The sequence below is a fragment of the Ochotona princeps genome, chromosome 3, assembly GCF_030435755.1.
Source record: "Ochotona princeps isolate mOchPri1 chromosome 3, mOchPri1.hap1, whole genome shotgun sequence".
In the NCBI taxonomy this organism is placed as follows: domain Eukaryota; kingdom Metazoa; phylum Chordata; class Mammalia; order Lagomorpha; family Ochotonidae; genus Ochotona; species Ochotona princeps.
Genome location: NC_080834.1, coordinates 31034085 through 31050986, shown reverse-complemented (window position 1 = coordinate 31050986; position 16902 = coordinate 31034085). Strand labels below are relative to the sequence as shown.

The window sequence follows — 16902 nt, the reverse complement described above, 5'->3', positions numbered from 1 at the left end:
GGCTTAAATAATGATAGGGAAGTACACTTATTTCATAAAGAGATCCGAATCCCTCATTGCAAATAAACAGCCAAGCCCTGGACAGGTTGTTCACAGTACATGAGCATGCAAAGGAAATCAACAGAAGCAGGCTTCCATTCCTGTGCTCCACACCCTGTGGTGCACACAGTAGCTGTTCCAGAAAAATCTCACAGACGGGGCTGGCGTAGTGGTATATCATGCTAAGCTGCCACCTGCAATGCCAGAATTCCATATGGGAGAGAGTTTAAATTCCAGCTCTTCCACTTGCAATCAAGCTCCTTGGTAATGTGCCTGGGGAAGCAATGGAAGATGGCCCAGGTCCTTGGACCCCTGCACCCATGTGGGAAACCTGGAAGAAGCTCCAGATCCCTGGCTTTAGTGTGGCCCAGCTCTGGTTGGTGCAGCCATTTGGGGAGTGAACCATTGAATGGAGGATCTCTCTTGCTCTCTCCCTACCATCCTTCCTCATTCCAACCCTGACTTTCAAATTATATATATTTTAAAGAAACAATCTCATAGGCTTGGTATAAGTCAATCAAAGCAGACACACTAGGGACAGGCATTCTGCACAGTGCTTAACTTGTCGTTTAGGACACCTTCCTCCCATGTGACAGTGCCTAGCTAGAGTCCTGGCTCCTCCACTTCCGAGCCAGTTTCCTGCTGATGCACACCCTAGGAGACAGCAGGTGATGGCTTACACACTTGGATCCCTATCACGCAGAAGGGAGACCAGGACTGAGTTCCAGGCCTGGCTATCATGGGCACTTGGGGAATAAACCAACAGATGGAAGATCTCTCTGCCTTTCAAATAAAATCAAAAACAATTGAAAAAATCTCTTAAGCTATGAATACTATGAGTCTAATAAACAGTGATTCTAAAACCACCTCCGAAAAATAAAAATCAGCTCTAGGATTCAGTTACCCAAAGCTCTTAGCCTCCCTGGCCTCTTAGCCCCATAGAGGTGGCTCAGCCATTGCTTATCTGGAGATTAACAGAATGTGACACAAACTCCACCACACTGGAGCACAGAAAGCACTTGGGGGTGCTTTTCCAGGATCAAGGAGGAAGGCAGGGGCAGCCTGTTCACACCCCCTTTGCCTTGATAGCCCAGCCCCACCAAGAACTCACCCAGAGCACAGTCAAGTTCACGGGCCAGAATCAGGGCTTAGCCCGTCTGTGCCCTTGGCACTCCACCCAACAAGCTGAGCTAACCTGACACAGGGCCATCCCCCAGGAAACAGAAAGAGAAGCCAGCCTGAGGCTGAAGGAGACCAGCCACAGACTCTGGCACCTGGAAGTTGACCCCGGAATACAAGAGCATCTCCGGGTGAGATTTGCTGGAGAAGACAGTGAGCACGGGGTTGATCGGAGGGGCTGAGGGGCAAGGCAAGCCAGACCACCTATTCAGAAACCAGGTATGGCAAGCCCCCTTCCTGGCGCTCCACACACCGGTGTGAGGCAAGCATCTGCATCTGTCCATTGAAGACCCTGACGCAAGAAACGACGACGCGTGGGACTGGTAGACTTGTGTGCAGCCCACCCGTGAGAATGGGCTACTAACACAGCTTCTTACCTTATGGTCTTTTCCCACATTGAGAGACGATGCTTTCCTTATTGTTATTGCCCAATTTCTCAAACTAAAATAGGTAATATTCTTACTCATTAGGGAACTGAACTTCCTTTTATCCACTTTCATTGTTAACTTTTAACCAAACCCCACAAAACTGAACAAAAAAGGAAAACTTGCAGTAAGAGTCAACTTCAAACATTTTTACAAAGTATGTTCAGTTCAGGTAAAAAATATAGCTCCAATGTGCTCAATTAACACAGCTTACGTGTCATTCGAATTTGCTTTTCTAAATGCTCCTCCCTGCAAAACAGCCTGAATTAAGTCTTCCGCACTAGTCCCAACAGCACAACAATACGATGATCATCAGAATTACGATAGCACCAACTACATTTTGTGCCTTCCAGAATGAGCTTTTTATCCCAAGGACTTTCTGAAAGGCATGCTTACAACAGAAAGCGACACAAGGCAAAACATCTCCTGTTCTGTGTGTGACACATGAACATTCGGTCAAAGAACTCTCTTCCTAACACTTGAACTCTGCTAGGACAGGAGAACTTACACAGTGCCAGCAGTTGTGTTAAGAAAAACTATTCTACTCTCCTCCCCAAGAAGTAGCAGTATCCATGAGTCCTCAGAGCAGGTGTCCTCCAGGCCCGATCAGAACTCACCCGTCCAGCAGGCTCATGGTTGTGGGGGTCACTTCGGCGAACAGCACCGTCCTTCCGAGCTGCCGAGTCTGCAGGTGTTCTCGGTAGACTTCCAGGTCAAAATGTTCTGACGAGAAGGTCTCCACATCAGTGACCACGGGTATGGAAGATGGGGATATCTCCATGTCAGGTGCGCAGGATGAAACGAACTTAAGGGAAACCTTGCTGGACTTGATTACTCCATCAGGATCCACTTGCCGCTCGAGCCACTTCATCAGAGGATCCCGGATTTCCTGTGTCATCAGCAAAAGGATTCAGTAGGTGATGGCAGATTTCTCTTACAATCCCCTTTCGGTCATGTAAATACTTCCCAATGCACAAGCCAATAAAAGTTCAATTAATGCAATCTATACACAATGTGGTAACAAACATGCTAGGTGCTAAGTTCGCTCCCCAGAATTCAAATGTTGACATGGAGGTATTGGTGATCGGGTCAAAAGGACTCTGCTCTCATGAATGGATTAAGTCATAGACTGATGAACTGATGGGGCATTGGGCAAGTGGGTTCCTTATCACAAGCAGTTCTGCTAGAAAAGCAAGTCTAGGGTGTTGTAGCCAAGCAGGTGAGGCCACCATTGGAAGATCAGTCCCAAGTCCCAGCCGCTGTTTCTGATCCAGCTCCCTACTAATGTTCTGATTAGGAAGGCAGCAGATAATGGCTCGAGTACTTGGGTCCCTGACATCCAGATGGGAGACCAGGATGGAAAGCCTGGCTTCTGTCTTCCACCTGGCCCAACCTTAGCTATTGGCACCATTTAGGAAATGACTCAGTGAATGGAAGCTCTCCATCTTATTTGATTTCTTTCTGTCAGCACCTCACTCCTCTCTTCTTCTCTCTCCCACTGTTGCTCTTCAAATATATATGCACATATTTTTACATATACATTATATATATACATACTATATATATACACACACACACACACACATACTATATATATATATATGTAAAAGCCAGCCTGGCCATCCTCCAAAGTGCCCTTGTCATACCACATCCTATGCCAACTCAGGACTCTGCAGAAAGTTACCATCAAGGCCTTGGGCCCCTGTAACCACATGGGAGATCCTGAAGACACTCCTGGCTCCTGGCTTCGGATCAGCCTGACTCCGACTGTTGTAACATCTGGGGAGTGAACCAGCAGATGGATAAAGTCCCCTTCTCTTTTTCCCTCTTTCCCTGCCACTCTTGCCCTTCCGCCTCCCATGCAGCAAGCACATCTGTGCTAGATGCTGGCACCTTCACACTCGACTTCCCAACTTCCAGAACTGCAAGAAGCAAACGCTAATTCTTTATAAATTACCTAGCCTGTGACACTTCGCTATCGCAATCCACAGGGACTAAGACATAAGAGAAGGAAACTAACTCACCAGGCTTGTCTTCACTCTACCAGTGACCATGAAGACAGTGTGGAAATGCCAGCCAAGATGAAAGACTTGGGCAAATGGGCTGATAGGTGGGGCGTAAACACACTGCCCAGGACCATGCCTTACCCAAAGCTTTGAATTCAGCTACCAGAGCACAGCTGGCACAATGCTTCTTTTTTAGGGATGGCCCCTTCCAATCCTTCCTTCGTAAATTCTTACCACTTAGTGCTTGGCACAGTTGCAATCACGTGATTTCTAAGCTGCTTATTCAATGCCTTCATGTCTTGTTAGGCATCAGCTTCAATGAAGACAGGGTATTCCTGTGTCTGTCTTATTCTAGCTGCATCCGTGGTACCTGGTACCAGTCCAGGCAAACAGGGTATGCCCGATAAGCACATGCTACAAAACAGCATGCAAATTCCTTCCCAAGGAACATTCCACAAGCACCAGATAGCAAGGGGGAACAAGAGGTAAAACTCAAGACTGGCAGTGATAAGAGATGGCTGTGACATGGACTACATTAAGCATGGAAAAAAATGCAACATGTTTGCTGTCCAATCAGGGACAGTTTTGATGAAAGCGGTCACCACCTCCACAAGGTTTATGAGATCCTAAGTAATCTTGATATTTCTATTTCTCACTGAGTATATTATCTTCCTGTAAGATTTCAGGTTAATTAAATACCATTTGGAACCTTAGAAGGAACCAATGGCTGAATGCATTATAGTCACGAAATGCAACCCTTTTGGATCAACCATCACACTGGGAAACTGGAGTCCTTCTCATGGAGTAGGGATACATCTTTGTTTCCTCTCAGGACGTGTAACACACAGATTCCATTAACAACACAAGAACCAAGTGAGGTTAGCAAGGACTTCGGAACAAAAGGCAGCGTACTTCTATGTACTAGCAATGAATACCTGGACACTGATATTTTCTAAAAATCCTTTTCTGTGGCACCCATTGGCCTGAGGTATTTGGGACCAATCTAACAACTGACGGGGGGAGAATATAGATCACTCGTTACCTGAGGATGGGTGTGGACGCGGGCAAGGGAATCAGAGCTGCTGCGAAGGGGAACAGGGAACCTTTTCTGGACACTGGCAACGTCCTGTGTTTAAATTGCAATGGTAATCAAACATGGTATAGACTTGTCACAGTGGATCTGAAACAGGTGGAATTCCATAAATATGAATCTCACCTCAAATTGATAAAATTCAAAAAAAAAAAAAAAAAAAAACAGGGAGCAGGTGTTTAGCCTCCCACATCAGGGAGCCTGGGTTTGAATCCTGGCTCTGGCTGCTGACTCCAGTTATGTGTTAAGGCGCTGTCTGGGAGGCAGCAGCAGCGATTCAAGAAGCTGGGTCCCTGCCGCCCACGTAGGAGATGTGGACTGTACTCCTGGATCCCAGTTTCAGCCCTGGCTCAGCCCTGATCTTAATATGTATCTGGGGAATAAATTAACAGATGGGAACACGGATTCACACTTTCCCTCTCTATCAAGTAAATAAAGAAAAAGAAAATGACAACAAGCACAGGCAACAACTACAGTCCAAGAGACTCAGTACGCATTAATGCCCAAACACCACCAGTACCTCAACCACTATGGAAATGAATGTGTGAGAGCTGCACATCCACAGGGGTGACTACTGCGAGGCCATCCTGATACAGACTGCAACCAAAATGGGAGGCCACACTGTGGCACACCCCTCCAGAGCTGCTCCCCCGGGCACCTGGCACCTACAGGCATTAACCCCTAATAAGACCTGTGGTGTAACAGTGTGGCATGCGGTAACACCTCCCATTCAACATTTCACTTATGGTGTCTGTTACCACCTCAGTTGTTTGGGCAGCTCCCTTCCCCAAGAATCACAAAATTAGTGGTCTTAACCCACAATGGTGTTTATCTTAGTCACACTGTAAATAATCAGAGTAGCTATCTGTCAGTCATATTGCTATAACTTGCTAGACAACCAGAAGACTGGTCATTGGAAAATGAATCATCAAACACCCATCCCACCAGCTCCTTGGCCGGCATCTCACTCAGTAAATACTCTGAAGGAAAGAAGCAGGTGTACATGTACACTTGGCTGGAGCTCACACGTGACAACTCGATTCTCACACTCGTCACAGGTGACTTGCCGTCACTCAGTGCGTAAGCTCCTGTCGTGGAAACACATGCAGCCTCGGCCTGGTGCCAACTCCGCTGAAGCCAGATGGGCCAGCCCTCTGGGCGGCCTTGGTGTTGGGCACTAAGGTGGAACACTGGGACCAAAGCTCACAAAGGTTCCAGGCCAGGGCTGAGGTCCTGGACGCGCATGTGTGTGTGCGCGCACCTCCTCACCTGACCTGAGCCCCAACCAGACACTGTGTTACTCAGTTTTTTGTTACAATCACAGAACACCTGAGAATAGCTACCTGGGACAGAGCAAAGGATAACTTGGCTCATGGCTTTGGAGGTCCCCAGCCAAAGGTCAGGTAGCCTCACTAGTTTAGCCTCTGTTGGAGGCAGTGGGTGGCAAAGGTGGAGACTGCATGGAGGAAGGACTGTATATGAGCTGGGAGACGGAGAGAGAGAAAAACAGCAAGAAAGGCTGGACCACCCCAGCTTGACAGCCATCCCGCTCATGAAAGCAACCCTTCAAAAGCACACCCCCCTGACCTAACCACCTCCTACCAGGCCCTCCCCTCACCATCATGGGGTAGGTTAACACTCTACCCTCTTTGTACCACTTACGGCTTTGGAGTTTAAATATCTCTACAAGTTTAAACCATGGAAGGATTCATTTTTGGGCAGTTAAAAGTTAAACAATGAACTGATACATGACCGAGCAATTCCAATCCTAGATATATAACATTACTTTTAAAAGTACATGAGGGCCCGGCGGCGTGGTCTAGTGGCTGAAGTCCTCGCCTTGAAAGCCCCGGGATCCCGTATGGGCGCCGGTTCTAGTCCCGGCAGCTCCACTTCCCATCCAGCTCCCTGCTTGTGGCCTGGGAAAGCAGTGGAGGACGGCCCAATGCATTGGGACACTGCACCCGCGTGGGAGACCCGGAAGAGGTTCCAGGTTCCCGGCATCGGATCGGCGCGCATCGGCCAGTTGCGGTCACTTGGGGAGTGACTCATCGGACTGAGGATCTTCCTCTCTGTCTCTCCTCCTCTGTGTATATCTGGCTGTAATAAAATGAATAAATCTTTAAAAAAAAAAAAAAAGTACATGAAAGGGGGCCCAGCAGCGTAGCCTAGTGGCTAAAGTCCTCGCCTTGAACGCGCTAGGATCCCATATGGGCGCCAGATCTAATCCCAGCAGCTCCACTTTCCATCCAGCTCCCTGCTGTGGCCTGTGAAAGCAGTTGAGGATGGCCCAATGCCTTGGGACTCTATACCCATGTGGTAGACCTGGAAGACCCTGGCTCAAGGCTTCAGATCGGCATAGCATCGGCCGTTGTGCTCACTTGGGGAGTGAATCATCGGACGGAAGATCTTTCTCTCTGTCTCTCCTCCTCTCTGTACATCTGACTTTCCAGTAAAAATAAAATAAATCTTTTTTTAAAAAAGTACATGAAAGGGCCTGGTGCAGTCGCCTAGTAGCTGAAGTCCTTCCCTTGCATGTTGAGATACCATATGAACACTGGTTCATGTCCCAGATGCTTCATTTCCTGTCTAGCTCCCTGCTTATAGCCTGGGAAAGCAGCAGAGCATAGCCCAAAACCTTGGGACCCTGCACCTGCATGGGAAACCCGGAATATGCTCCTGGCTGCTGGTTTCAGATCTGCTCAGCTCTAGCCATTGTGGCCACTTGAGGAGTGAACCAGCGGATGGAAGATCTTTTTCTCTATAACTCCTTTCCTCTGTATATTGGCCTTTCTGATGAAAATTATTCAATCTTTAAAAACTGCAAGAAGGATGTAATTAAAACATGTCAATTTTGGTGCAAAAGTTGAAGTCCACACAGCCCCATATACCCAAAAGAAGCAGGTGCGAGCATTGTGGCAAAATGGGCAAAGCTACTACATGTAACACCAGCACCCCACACAGACACTGGTTTCTGCTCCAGCTCCCTGCTAATGGCCTGGGAGAAGCAGAAGATGGGTCGAGTGCTTGGGCCCCTGCCATCCAACTCCAGGCTCCAGTTTCGGCCTGGTCCAGATCTGTGGACCGTAGCTATCTGAGGACTGAACCAGCAAACTCCAGATTTCTCTTTAACTCTGACTTTCACAACAGCTAGAGCTGGGCCACCCTAAAGCCAGGAGCCTCCTTCCAGGTCTCCCACATAGGTCCAGAAGTCCAAGGGACTGGTTCCCTATCCAAGTGCAGCAGCCAGGATACAAACCAGTGCTCATATGAGATGCTGGCACTATAGGCAGCAGCCTAGCCTATTGTGCATGGTGCCAGCCTAATTTATGTCACTGGGTTGTCCATTTAAAGACGGTTGAAATAGCCAGCATAGGGAGCCAGTGCTGTGACACAGCAGGTCAAGATACCACCCATGGTACCAGCATCCTCTAAGGACACTGGTTTGAGTCCCAGCTATTCCACTTCCAAGCTAGCTCCATGCTAACGTGCCTGAGAAAGCAGTAAAGATGGCCTAGGTGCTAGGGCTCCTACACCCACATGAGAGACCAAGATGAAGCTCCAGACTCCTGCCTTCAATCTGGCTCAGCTGGTCATTGTGGGGAATGAACCAACAGACAGGAGACCTCTTTTTCTCTCTCTGCCTCTTCCTCTGTGTAACTCTTTCAAATAAATAATTTTAACATAGCAAACACAGTTCATCTATCTTTGAACACAACAAAGAGGGGAAGAAGCCTGTGTAACCTCAATCCCTGTTCTCCCGGGCCGATGCAATTCACCAACACGTGCCAACAGTGTGCCCTGCAGACCCAGACAAGCAGGAGGGCAGCCTATGCTGCTAACTGCAAGGCCATACGAGGCTTCTTCGGGGTTCCCTCTGGCTCTCCCCCAGTACCGCCCAGAGAGAACCTGAAAGAAGTGCTCAGAACCAAAGTCTCAACCCACCACAACGGACACATGACTGGCAGCTCCAGAATCACCCAGCAGTCTCAACAGCAGCACGGAGCCCAGCCGTCTGCCGCATGCCCTGCACTCGGGCTTCAAGCCAGGGTCCCCCGTCCTAGCCAGGTGGGGCCTCTGCACTGCCGACCCCTCCCCAGGAGAGGAAATGGGACCTCAGGCAGCAACACTTGGCACTCTCACCCGCGCCACCCAGGAGTCTGGAAATGGAACTTGTGAAACCAAATCTGCCTGGCTTCCAAATCCTTGCTCTAATTCCCTCTCCCACAGTCCTCAGCGTGTGGGCCGAGCTGAGCCACACGGGAAACGTCTGTGCACTGTCACCAAGACAGGGAGAAGGTGTCGCAGAGAGAAACGCCAGAATATGCAACACGAAGCAGGGGTAAAATCACAAGTGCATCTCTCCAAGCTCGGGTAGAAGGCGGGAAGGAGGCAAGAGAGGGACAGCACAGATGTTGGATGAGAGGGACTTGAACTTGAACCTTGGTTTATAATCCACTAACTGTCCAGGGAGACAAGGCTCCAAGGGGACATTTTCCACAAGGAAACCAACCACTGTCCTCGGAAACTGGTCTCAGTAGGAAAGGGATGGCATCAAACAGAAGAAGAGTTCCCGGGAAGGGCCATTTACAGAGCTGTGGGTGGGCACTGCTTAGAGTAGCCCAGATCACCAGAGACTGAAAGAGGCCCAAGGTCAGAGTCAGTAACAGGAGCCAAGGAAACCACCTCCACCTGTCACCCCACCTCCACCTGTCACCCCGCCTCCACCTGTCACCCCACCTCCACCTGTCACCCCCACCTCCACCTGTCACCCCGCCCGCATAGCCCAGCGACTGCAGAGAGAACTGCCAGGACTCGGCAACCTGCTGCTCAGGGCTGACAGGGCAGGTTCCCTGGTGGTCCCGGGGATCTGTCCCACGCACCAGCTCAGACCAGCAACAATAGGGATCTCCACGCAGCCTGACCCCTCTTCACCAGGGCGACAGCAAACTGCAAAGGTGATTCTGCATCTCCCACGCATAGCCCGTCCCTGACCTGGGCCAAGTGGATCCCAAGAAGACAGGCTACCCCAGGCAAGGGACACAGCAGGTGCTCAATATATGTCTGCTATGCTGTCTTCCTTTTATGAGGTCAGGTGACAGCTGCTGGGCTCCCTGGGTTAACCGCCGGGGGTACGCCTATTTGCCTGCCAGTGGTTGAAGGCCACAAAATGCTGGAAGGGTCCATAAAAGGGAGGGAATGGGGTCCAGCGCAGTAGCCTAGTGGCCAAAGTCCTTGCCCTGCACACGCCGGGATCCCATATGGGTGCCAGTTCGTGTCCCAGCAGCCCTGCTTCCCATCTAGCTCCCTGCTTGTGCCTTGGGAAACCAGTCCAGGACAGTCCAAAGCCTTGGGACCCCGCACCCACGTGGGAGACCTGGAAGAGGCTCTCAGCACCTGGTTTCAGATTGGCTCAGTTCCAGCCATTGTGGCCACTTGAGAAGTGAATCCATAGATGGAAGACCTTCCTCTCTCTCTCTCTTCCTCTCTGCACATCTGATTTTCCAAAAATAAATAAATAAATAAATCTTTTTTCTTAAAAAGGGGAGGGAATGAATCAGCTGTTTTCTAGACTCACATCTCCCCTGGGCTGAGCTGGCTGCAGTTTGGAGGAGAAATTTCTTGCAGGAGACACCGCCGTTTGTCCAAGTCCAACACTAATGTGGGCTTCTGATGGGCAGGAAGTGTGGGAGTACAGGTGAGGCACTTGCGGGATGGCCCTGTTTTGTTTCTGGCTTGCTCGCAGCACACAGGCATGACGGTCAACACCTTGTGACATTGTATCAGTGCGTCTCCCCCAAGGTGATGTACCAGACCCTCGTCACCCAGGGCACAGTGGCATAGGCACTGGACGGTCCTGAGTGGTCCCTCTACCTCCCGGGCTGCTTCTCACCATCCAGAGACTGGGTTCTTCAGGCTCAGCAGCGAGCTGCGGCAACGCCAACCTGCCCCCCTCTGTTCATCTCTGCCCTGCCCACATGCCTGTCCTTCTGCCCTCAAATCACGGTTCCAGGGTTCCCTGTACCAACCAGCCCAGTGTTTCATTCCAGTTTCAGAAAACAGCCTGGGGACCATCCTCTTCCTCCGCCACCATCCTCCACCACCTGTCTGTCACCTGAGTGCTCTGCATGGCACAAGGGGCCACAGCATGGGAACAGAACAGCTCTGCCACCTGCCAGCAGTGTACTCACAAACAAGCTGGGGTGGGCCTCAGGGCACAGCAGGTTAAACTGGCCACTGGGGACACCCCCGTCCTATATCGGAGTGCCAATCTGAATCGCATGATCTAGCTCCCTGCCAATGTGCTTGGGAGGCTGTGCGCAACCGACTAAGTGATCCTGGTTCCTGCCACCCATGTGGAGGATCAGATGGGATTCCTGGTGTGGCCTGACCCAGCCTCAGTTGGTGAGCATTTGGGGAGCACACCAGAAATGGAAGAGGGACAGATTTGGGGAGGGAATGCTCATTCCCTTACCATATGGTCACACAACAGCAGCACTTTGTCGGATGCTGGGAGCCTTCTCTGGGTCTCCCCTGTGGGTGCAGGGGCCCAACTCCTTGGGCTATCCTCTGCTGCTTTCCCAGAGACATTATCAGGACGCTGGGTCAGAAGTAGAGCAGGCAGGACTGAGATCAGTGCTCCTACGGGATGCTGGCATTGCAGGCAGGAGTTTTGACAAGTGTGTGGGTCCCTGAAGATGGATCTTTGCATCAGTAAAATGAGATGAGCACGGTCTTTCCTGCCTTCAATGTTCAATGTTTAGCCTCCAACATGTATTTTCAGTTGACATTTCAACACCATGTCTAGAATTCTAATACTAAACACACAGCACGGGGGTGGGTGTTTGGCATTTGGTATAGCTGTCTGGATACGGCTCAGGACGCCCACAGGCCACATTGCTGTGCCACGCTTGCAGTGCTGGCTCGCCCTCAGTCCCAGCTTCCTGCTGAGGAGCCCCTGGGAGGCAGCAAGTGCTGGCTCAACGAGTCGGCTTCCTGCCCTCCCCCCACCCAGCACAGACGAGGACGGGCTTCAGCAGGGCCCAATCCTGGCTATGGCAGCATCTGGAGAACAAGCCAAGAGACAGACATTCTCTCTGTGTGTCTCTGTCTCTCTTCCTTTCAAAATAAAATTAATAAAAATGAAAATGCGTATATACTAGGGTACAGCAAAAGGTTCTTAGGAGAAAGAAATGAAAAAAATTTTGTGCAATGACATCTTGAGACAACTCTTCCATACTACAGGTTTGCCTTGAATTTTCTCTCATACATGTCACCTGAGATGTGGCCCAGCACCAAGACAACGGCAGGGAGAAGACCGTGCGTCTCACCCCTCGGCTCTTATTTTAGTGAAGGTTGGTCTGCTGACTGTCCCCATGCAACTCACTCCAGGAAAATCAGAAAACCTTAGTAGGGAATAGCGTGGGGGGAGGGGGATGAAGTGTAGGTAAGGGGCCTGGAGAGAGGAGGCGACAATGTGGGACTTGGTCCCCTAAGTGTGCAAGGTGAGGGCAGACCCAAGCACAGAGTTCTAGATATGTGGTCCTTGTGACCTCCAGTTTAGACAGAACCCTGCTTCCAAGGAGCAGCTGAGTGGCTGTTTACACGTGTCTCTACACAGTTTCTTTAACAAAAGATTGTTTCATTTGAATGCTGGAGTTCCAGAAATGAAACGGGGGAAGCAGAGCGAGGTCCTGATTCGTTCCCCAAGTGGCCACAAAGTGGACCAGAGCTGGACCAGCCCAAAGCCAGGAACTGCGAGCTTCCTCTGGGGCTCCCACATGGACAGAGGGACCCAAGCACTGGGACCACCTGCTGCTGCTTTCCTAGGGGCATTAGCACCAACTGCATTAAAGTGGAATAGCAAAGACTCAAACCAGTGCCCACAGAAGATGCCAGCATCACGGGGGCGGCTTAACCCATCGCACCACAAGGTCCTTCTTAACAAACAAAATTCCTCCAACTTTTGTCAGTTTCCACCCAGCTGATTCTGGGAGTGTGGAGCTTGTTATGATGCATTTTCTGTTTTGCCCGAGTCAAGGCCGACAGCAGGGGCAGGGCCCGCCAGAGCGTACTCCACACCCTGTGAGCGGCCAGAGCTGACTGCTCTTCCAAAGATCACACCGCACCTGCTTCCTGAAGGCCTATGTTGCACAGAATGCTATGCAGAACTCTGGAGAGAGGTCAGAGACGGGCCACACATGGCTCACCCTGGCCTGCAGAGCAACGAGCCACAACAGCTTCAAAAGCAGACACCAAGGTGCCAAGTCACAAAACCTGGGTTAGAAAATTGGAGAGAGAGGGGGAAAAAAGTAGTTCCTGTGCCACTTGGGCGCCACTGTGCTAGGTCACAGCACGGAATCCTTCTGCTGGACATACGGGGTCACTTCTTCAGCCTCATAGCACCTGGCTATAGGAGTTCTAATTTTCTTGCTATTATTGACAACTTCACACACGTGTGCTCCATACAAGCTGGCTCACGTGAAGAGCGCACACACAGCCCTCGCCCAGCAAAATGGCAACCCAGCCACAGAGTACCCTCGTGGCATTTTAGCTGGACCACAGGGATCCCTGGCAGGGGTGGCCGAGGCCACGCTGGGGCGGGCAGGAGGGCCTCCGTGTAAACACGGGACATCTCCCCCCAGGTACAACCTCCAGCGCGCTTCATGAAGCTTTCCAGTCTGAGAGGAACTGGCGTATTCGTAACAGCTTATTGGCACCGAACGAAAAACACACAAGTCTTTATCTTGAGTCTTGGAGCTCATCCAGGTCCTGCGTCATCGCTGGCTGCCAGGGCTGTGGCCGCCGAGCACGCCTGGTGACTTGCGAGCTGTGTCGTGAGACCTGAGTCTTGAAACCAGAATTGGTAGCTTAACAAAATTTACTGGTTGTAGCAAAAGTTAAACTTGCCCCGGGGGAGGTGAGCTCAGCCTCACCATTCTGACAGCAGCCCCTGGTGGCCAGTTCAGCAAGAAGTGTTGGCACGGCCTGCAATGCCATGACCTCCTCCTCCTTAAGGAAGGTGGCTGTGGGCAGACAGACCCTTCCAGATAACAGCTGGGGGTGAGGATGAACATGGGGAAAATCCAACCTGAGGGATGTCTTTGGGCCATATAAATTACCACGTCAATATAGGACCCCTCTCTTGCATAAAGAGTATTACCTTTCAAAAGTAAAAGGAAACGATAAGGAAGATCTATTTTTAGCGCTGAGTCATTACGCAGATTAATTCATGGGCCCTTCAAAAAGTTCACAGAGCCTGAGGTTGACAGGCAAGTTCAGGGCTGGGCGTGGTGGCACAGGGTTAGTCCAAAGCTGGCATCCCACGATGAAGCCTGTGCTCCACTTCCATCCAGCTCCCTGCTGATGCACCTGGGAAAGCAGCAGAGGATGGTTGGAGCACTGACGCCCCTGCCACTCACAGGGGAGACCCAGACGGAGTGCATGGCTTCTGGCTCAGGCCTAGCCCAGGACCAGCCGTGTGGCCATTTGGGGGAACACAGCAGATGGAAGAACTCTGTCTACCTCTCTATATAAAACTCCGCCTTTCAAATAAACAAATAAATCTTTCTTTTTAAAAAAAAAAAAAGAAATCTTTTTTAAATACTTAAAGGAGTCTTCAAGAAGTTCATGGAAAAAAATATATATATATATGACAAAACAAGGCATAAAATTCAAGTCTTGAAGTACCCCAATACTTATTGGTGTCAAGGAAACCCACACGCTTTCTAGGCATGGATTCTTGAACAAAACAAGGCCTAGTCTGTTGCCATCCGCACGCAACTTCATGCAAGCCAGTGTACGTGTTCCAAATGCTGGGACAGCAGGCTTCGCTCTGTGTGGCAGAAACTTCTAGAAAACACTGCTCTCACTCATTGGGGAACAAAACGAAAGCCGGGCAGCCTGTAAGTGGGGTGTGCTTCCCAGAGCCACCAATTCACACCACTGCACCGGCTATAAATGTTAGAATGATCAGAGGCTTCAAAGACAGGCAGCGCCGACAAGTAGGAGCCCGCAGTCAGGGGCCAATTTCTGCGTAAGGTGCACTCGGTCCTCGGCCACGAGAGAAAAATCTGGAAGCAATCTACCGGGGCAGCTGCTCTCATCAACAAACTGTTTATTGTAAGAAAGTGGCTGGGTCAAAGGCTAAACGCCAACCCGCACCGATAGCATACGGAGGGAGCAAAAATCAATACCATCCCTGCTGAGAAAACCCAGAGCCGGGTGTGCAGGGCAGCAGGAAGGCCACGGCCAGCGCCCCGAGAAGGGGCAAGGGGACACAACCCCCGCACTCCTCAGGCAAGGCTGTTGAGCTGGCTACTGCAACTCATGGCTCGCTGCTATTCAGAAGGGTCTTGCGAGCACACGGGAAACAAAAATCAACTTTCTAGATCAACACTCCCCACTCTTCCACCGCCTGGGAAGGGGAACCCAGGTTCCTTGCCACGGCTTCCTTCTTCTATTTGTTTTGCTGGAGTTCTGAGGGGAAGGGTAGCTAAAACGTGCTTATACACAGTGTGCGGGTAACTCCGCCTGGGTTCTCCAGCATCTCATTGGACACGACGAGGCCGGCAGGCTGGAGGTGAGGTTAGGGGAAGGAGCTGTCCCTTTTGGGTGTGGCGGCCACATGGTGGCTACGCTGGGTCAGCAGAGCCGACGCCTTTTCAAGAGGCGGAGGGATGCTGAAAGACTCAGAGGACACGCAGACAGATACAAGGTAGGCAGGACGAGATGAAGCAGACCAGCCGGAAACGGGTAACAACCGAAAGAAGGTGCCAGAAGGGAATGGGGAGGTTCCATCAAAATGCTGCCTTGGACTTGTGCGTGTAGTTCCACAGCTACTCTGAAAGAAAAGACGATGAGTTCTTGAATACAAACAACCCAACACAGATCTGTGAACTTCCCCCTAGAAGATGCGTTCCTATGCGCGCGCCACAGTGTTTCTGCGTGCGCACGCGTCTGGGACACAGCTGTCGCTCTGCGAGCCCAGGAAAGCTCCGTGCGCCACCGCTGCCTGGTGGGTTGGGGCGGAATGTGATACCGTGGTCGCACCGTGTTAGGTCGTGACCAGCCTGAAATGCCATCCCCAACCCCTACAGCGCAGCACGAAAAGCTACTGGAAGACGAGAATCTTCAGGATCACAGACTTCCAACTTAAAAAAAGAAAAAAAGAAAAATTTAAATCACCAAGCATGTGTCCAGGTTGCCCATGGAAAGTAAAAATTATCCACGTGATTCTGAGCAGAAAGAATTCAGATTTGCCCCCAATCTTTTTTTTTTTAAAAGATTTATTTATTTTCATTACAAAGTCAGATATACAGAGAGGAGAGACAGAAAGGAAGATCTTCCGTCCGATGATTCACTCCCCAAGTGACCGCAACGGCCGGTGCTGCGCCGATCCGAAGCCGGGAACCAGGAACCTCTTCCAGGTCTCCCACGCGGGTGCAGAGTCCCAATGCATTAGGCCGTCCTCGACTGCTTTCCCAGGCCACAAGCAGGGAGCTGGATGGGAAGTGGAGCTGCCGGGATACGAACCGGCGCCCATATGGGATCCTGGGGCGTTCAGGGTGAGGACCTCAGCCGCCGGGCCCGTTTTGCCCCCAATCTTTCCCAAAAACATAAACTCATTTTTTTTAATTTATGAGATCATTGCATGGTATGGCTTTCACAAGACATAGTTCCTCATTTACTGAGATTAGAAACAGCAAGGGCAACAGTGCCGCTAGCCTCCAACTTCTCCCCAAAAGCTGTGACATACAGGACGCCAGCTGGCCAAGGGCTGTCCTAGGGCACAAGAAAGCAGCGCTCCACAGGCCTTCCGCAAAATAGCCACATTTAACTGTCACATCTCTAACTTTGGCTTTGCCTGCAGGAGGTGGGATGGTGTTAGTTTGGTGTCCGTAGCTGGTGACAGGGTTGTGGGCTGTTGGCACATGGACACCAACCCCAGCAGGAGTGCCTACAGAGGTGGGGGTGCCCGCCATGTGGGTCCTTCTGTGGCTCCTGCTGAGACCTTGAACTTCTGTCTCAGAGCTGCACCCTGGTCTGGTACCAAAGTTACCACCCAAAGGACACAACACACGGAGCACTGTTTCAACGGCCCCCCTCAGATATTCTAGCTGAAATCTTTGCTCAGACTCCAAGCTCAATGCGGGAAGGACCA

General features: G+C 50.8%; 1 protein-coding gene across 3 annotated transcripts in view; it reads right to left on the bottom strand.

The window, feature by feature from the left end:
* Window positions 1–16902, bottom strand: part of HLCS (holocarboxylase synthetase) — a 181672-nt gene that overhangs the window by 118691 nt on the left and 46079 nt on the right. For all 3 annotated transcript variants that reach the window (XM_058661643.1, XM_058661641.1, XM_058661642.1), the window contains one exon: window positions 2261–2532. In XM_058661643.1, the coding sequence (XP_058517626.1) occupies window positions 2261–2532 (272 nt within the window). The remainder of the gene's footprint in view (window positions 1–2260; window positions 2533–16902) is intronic.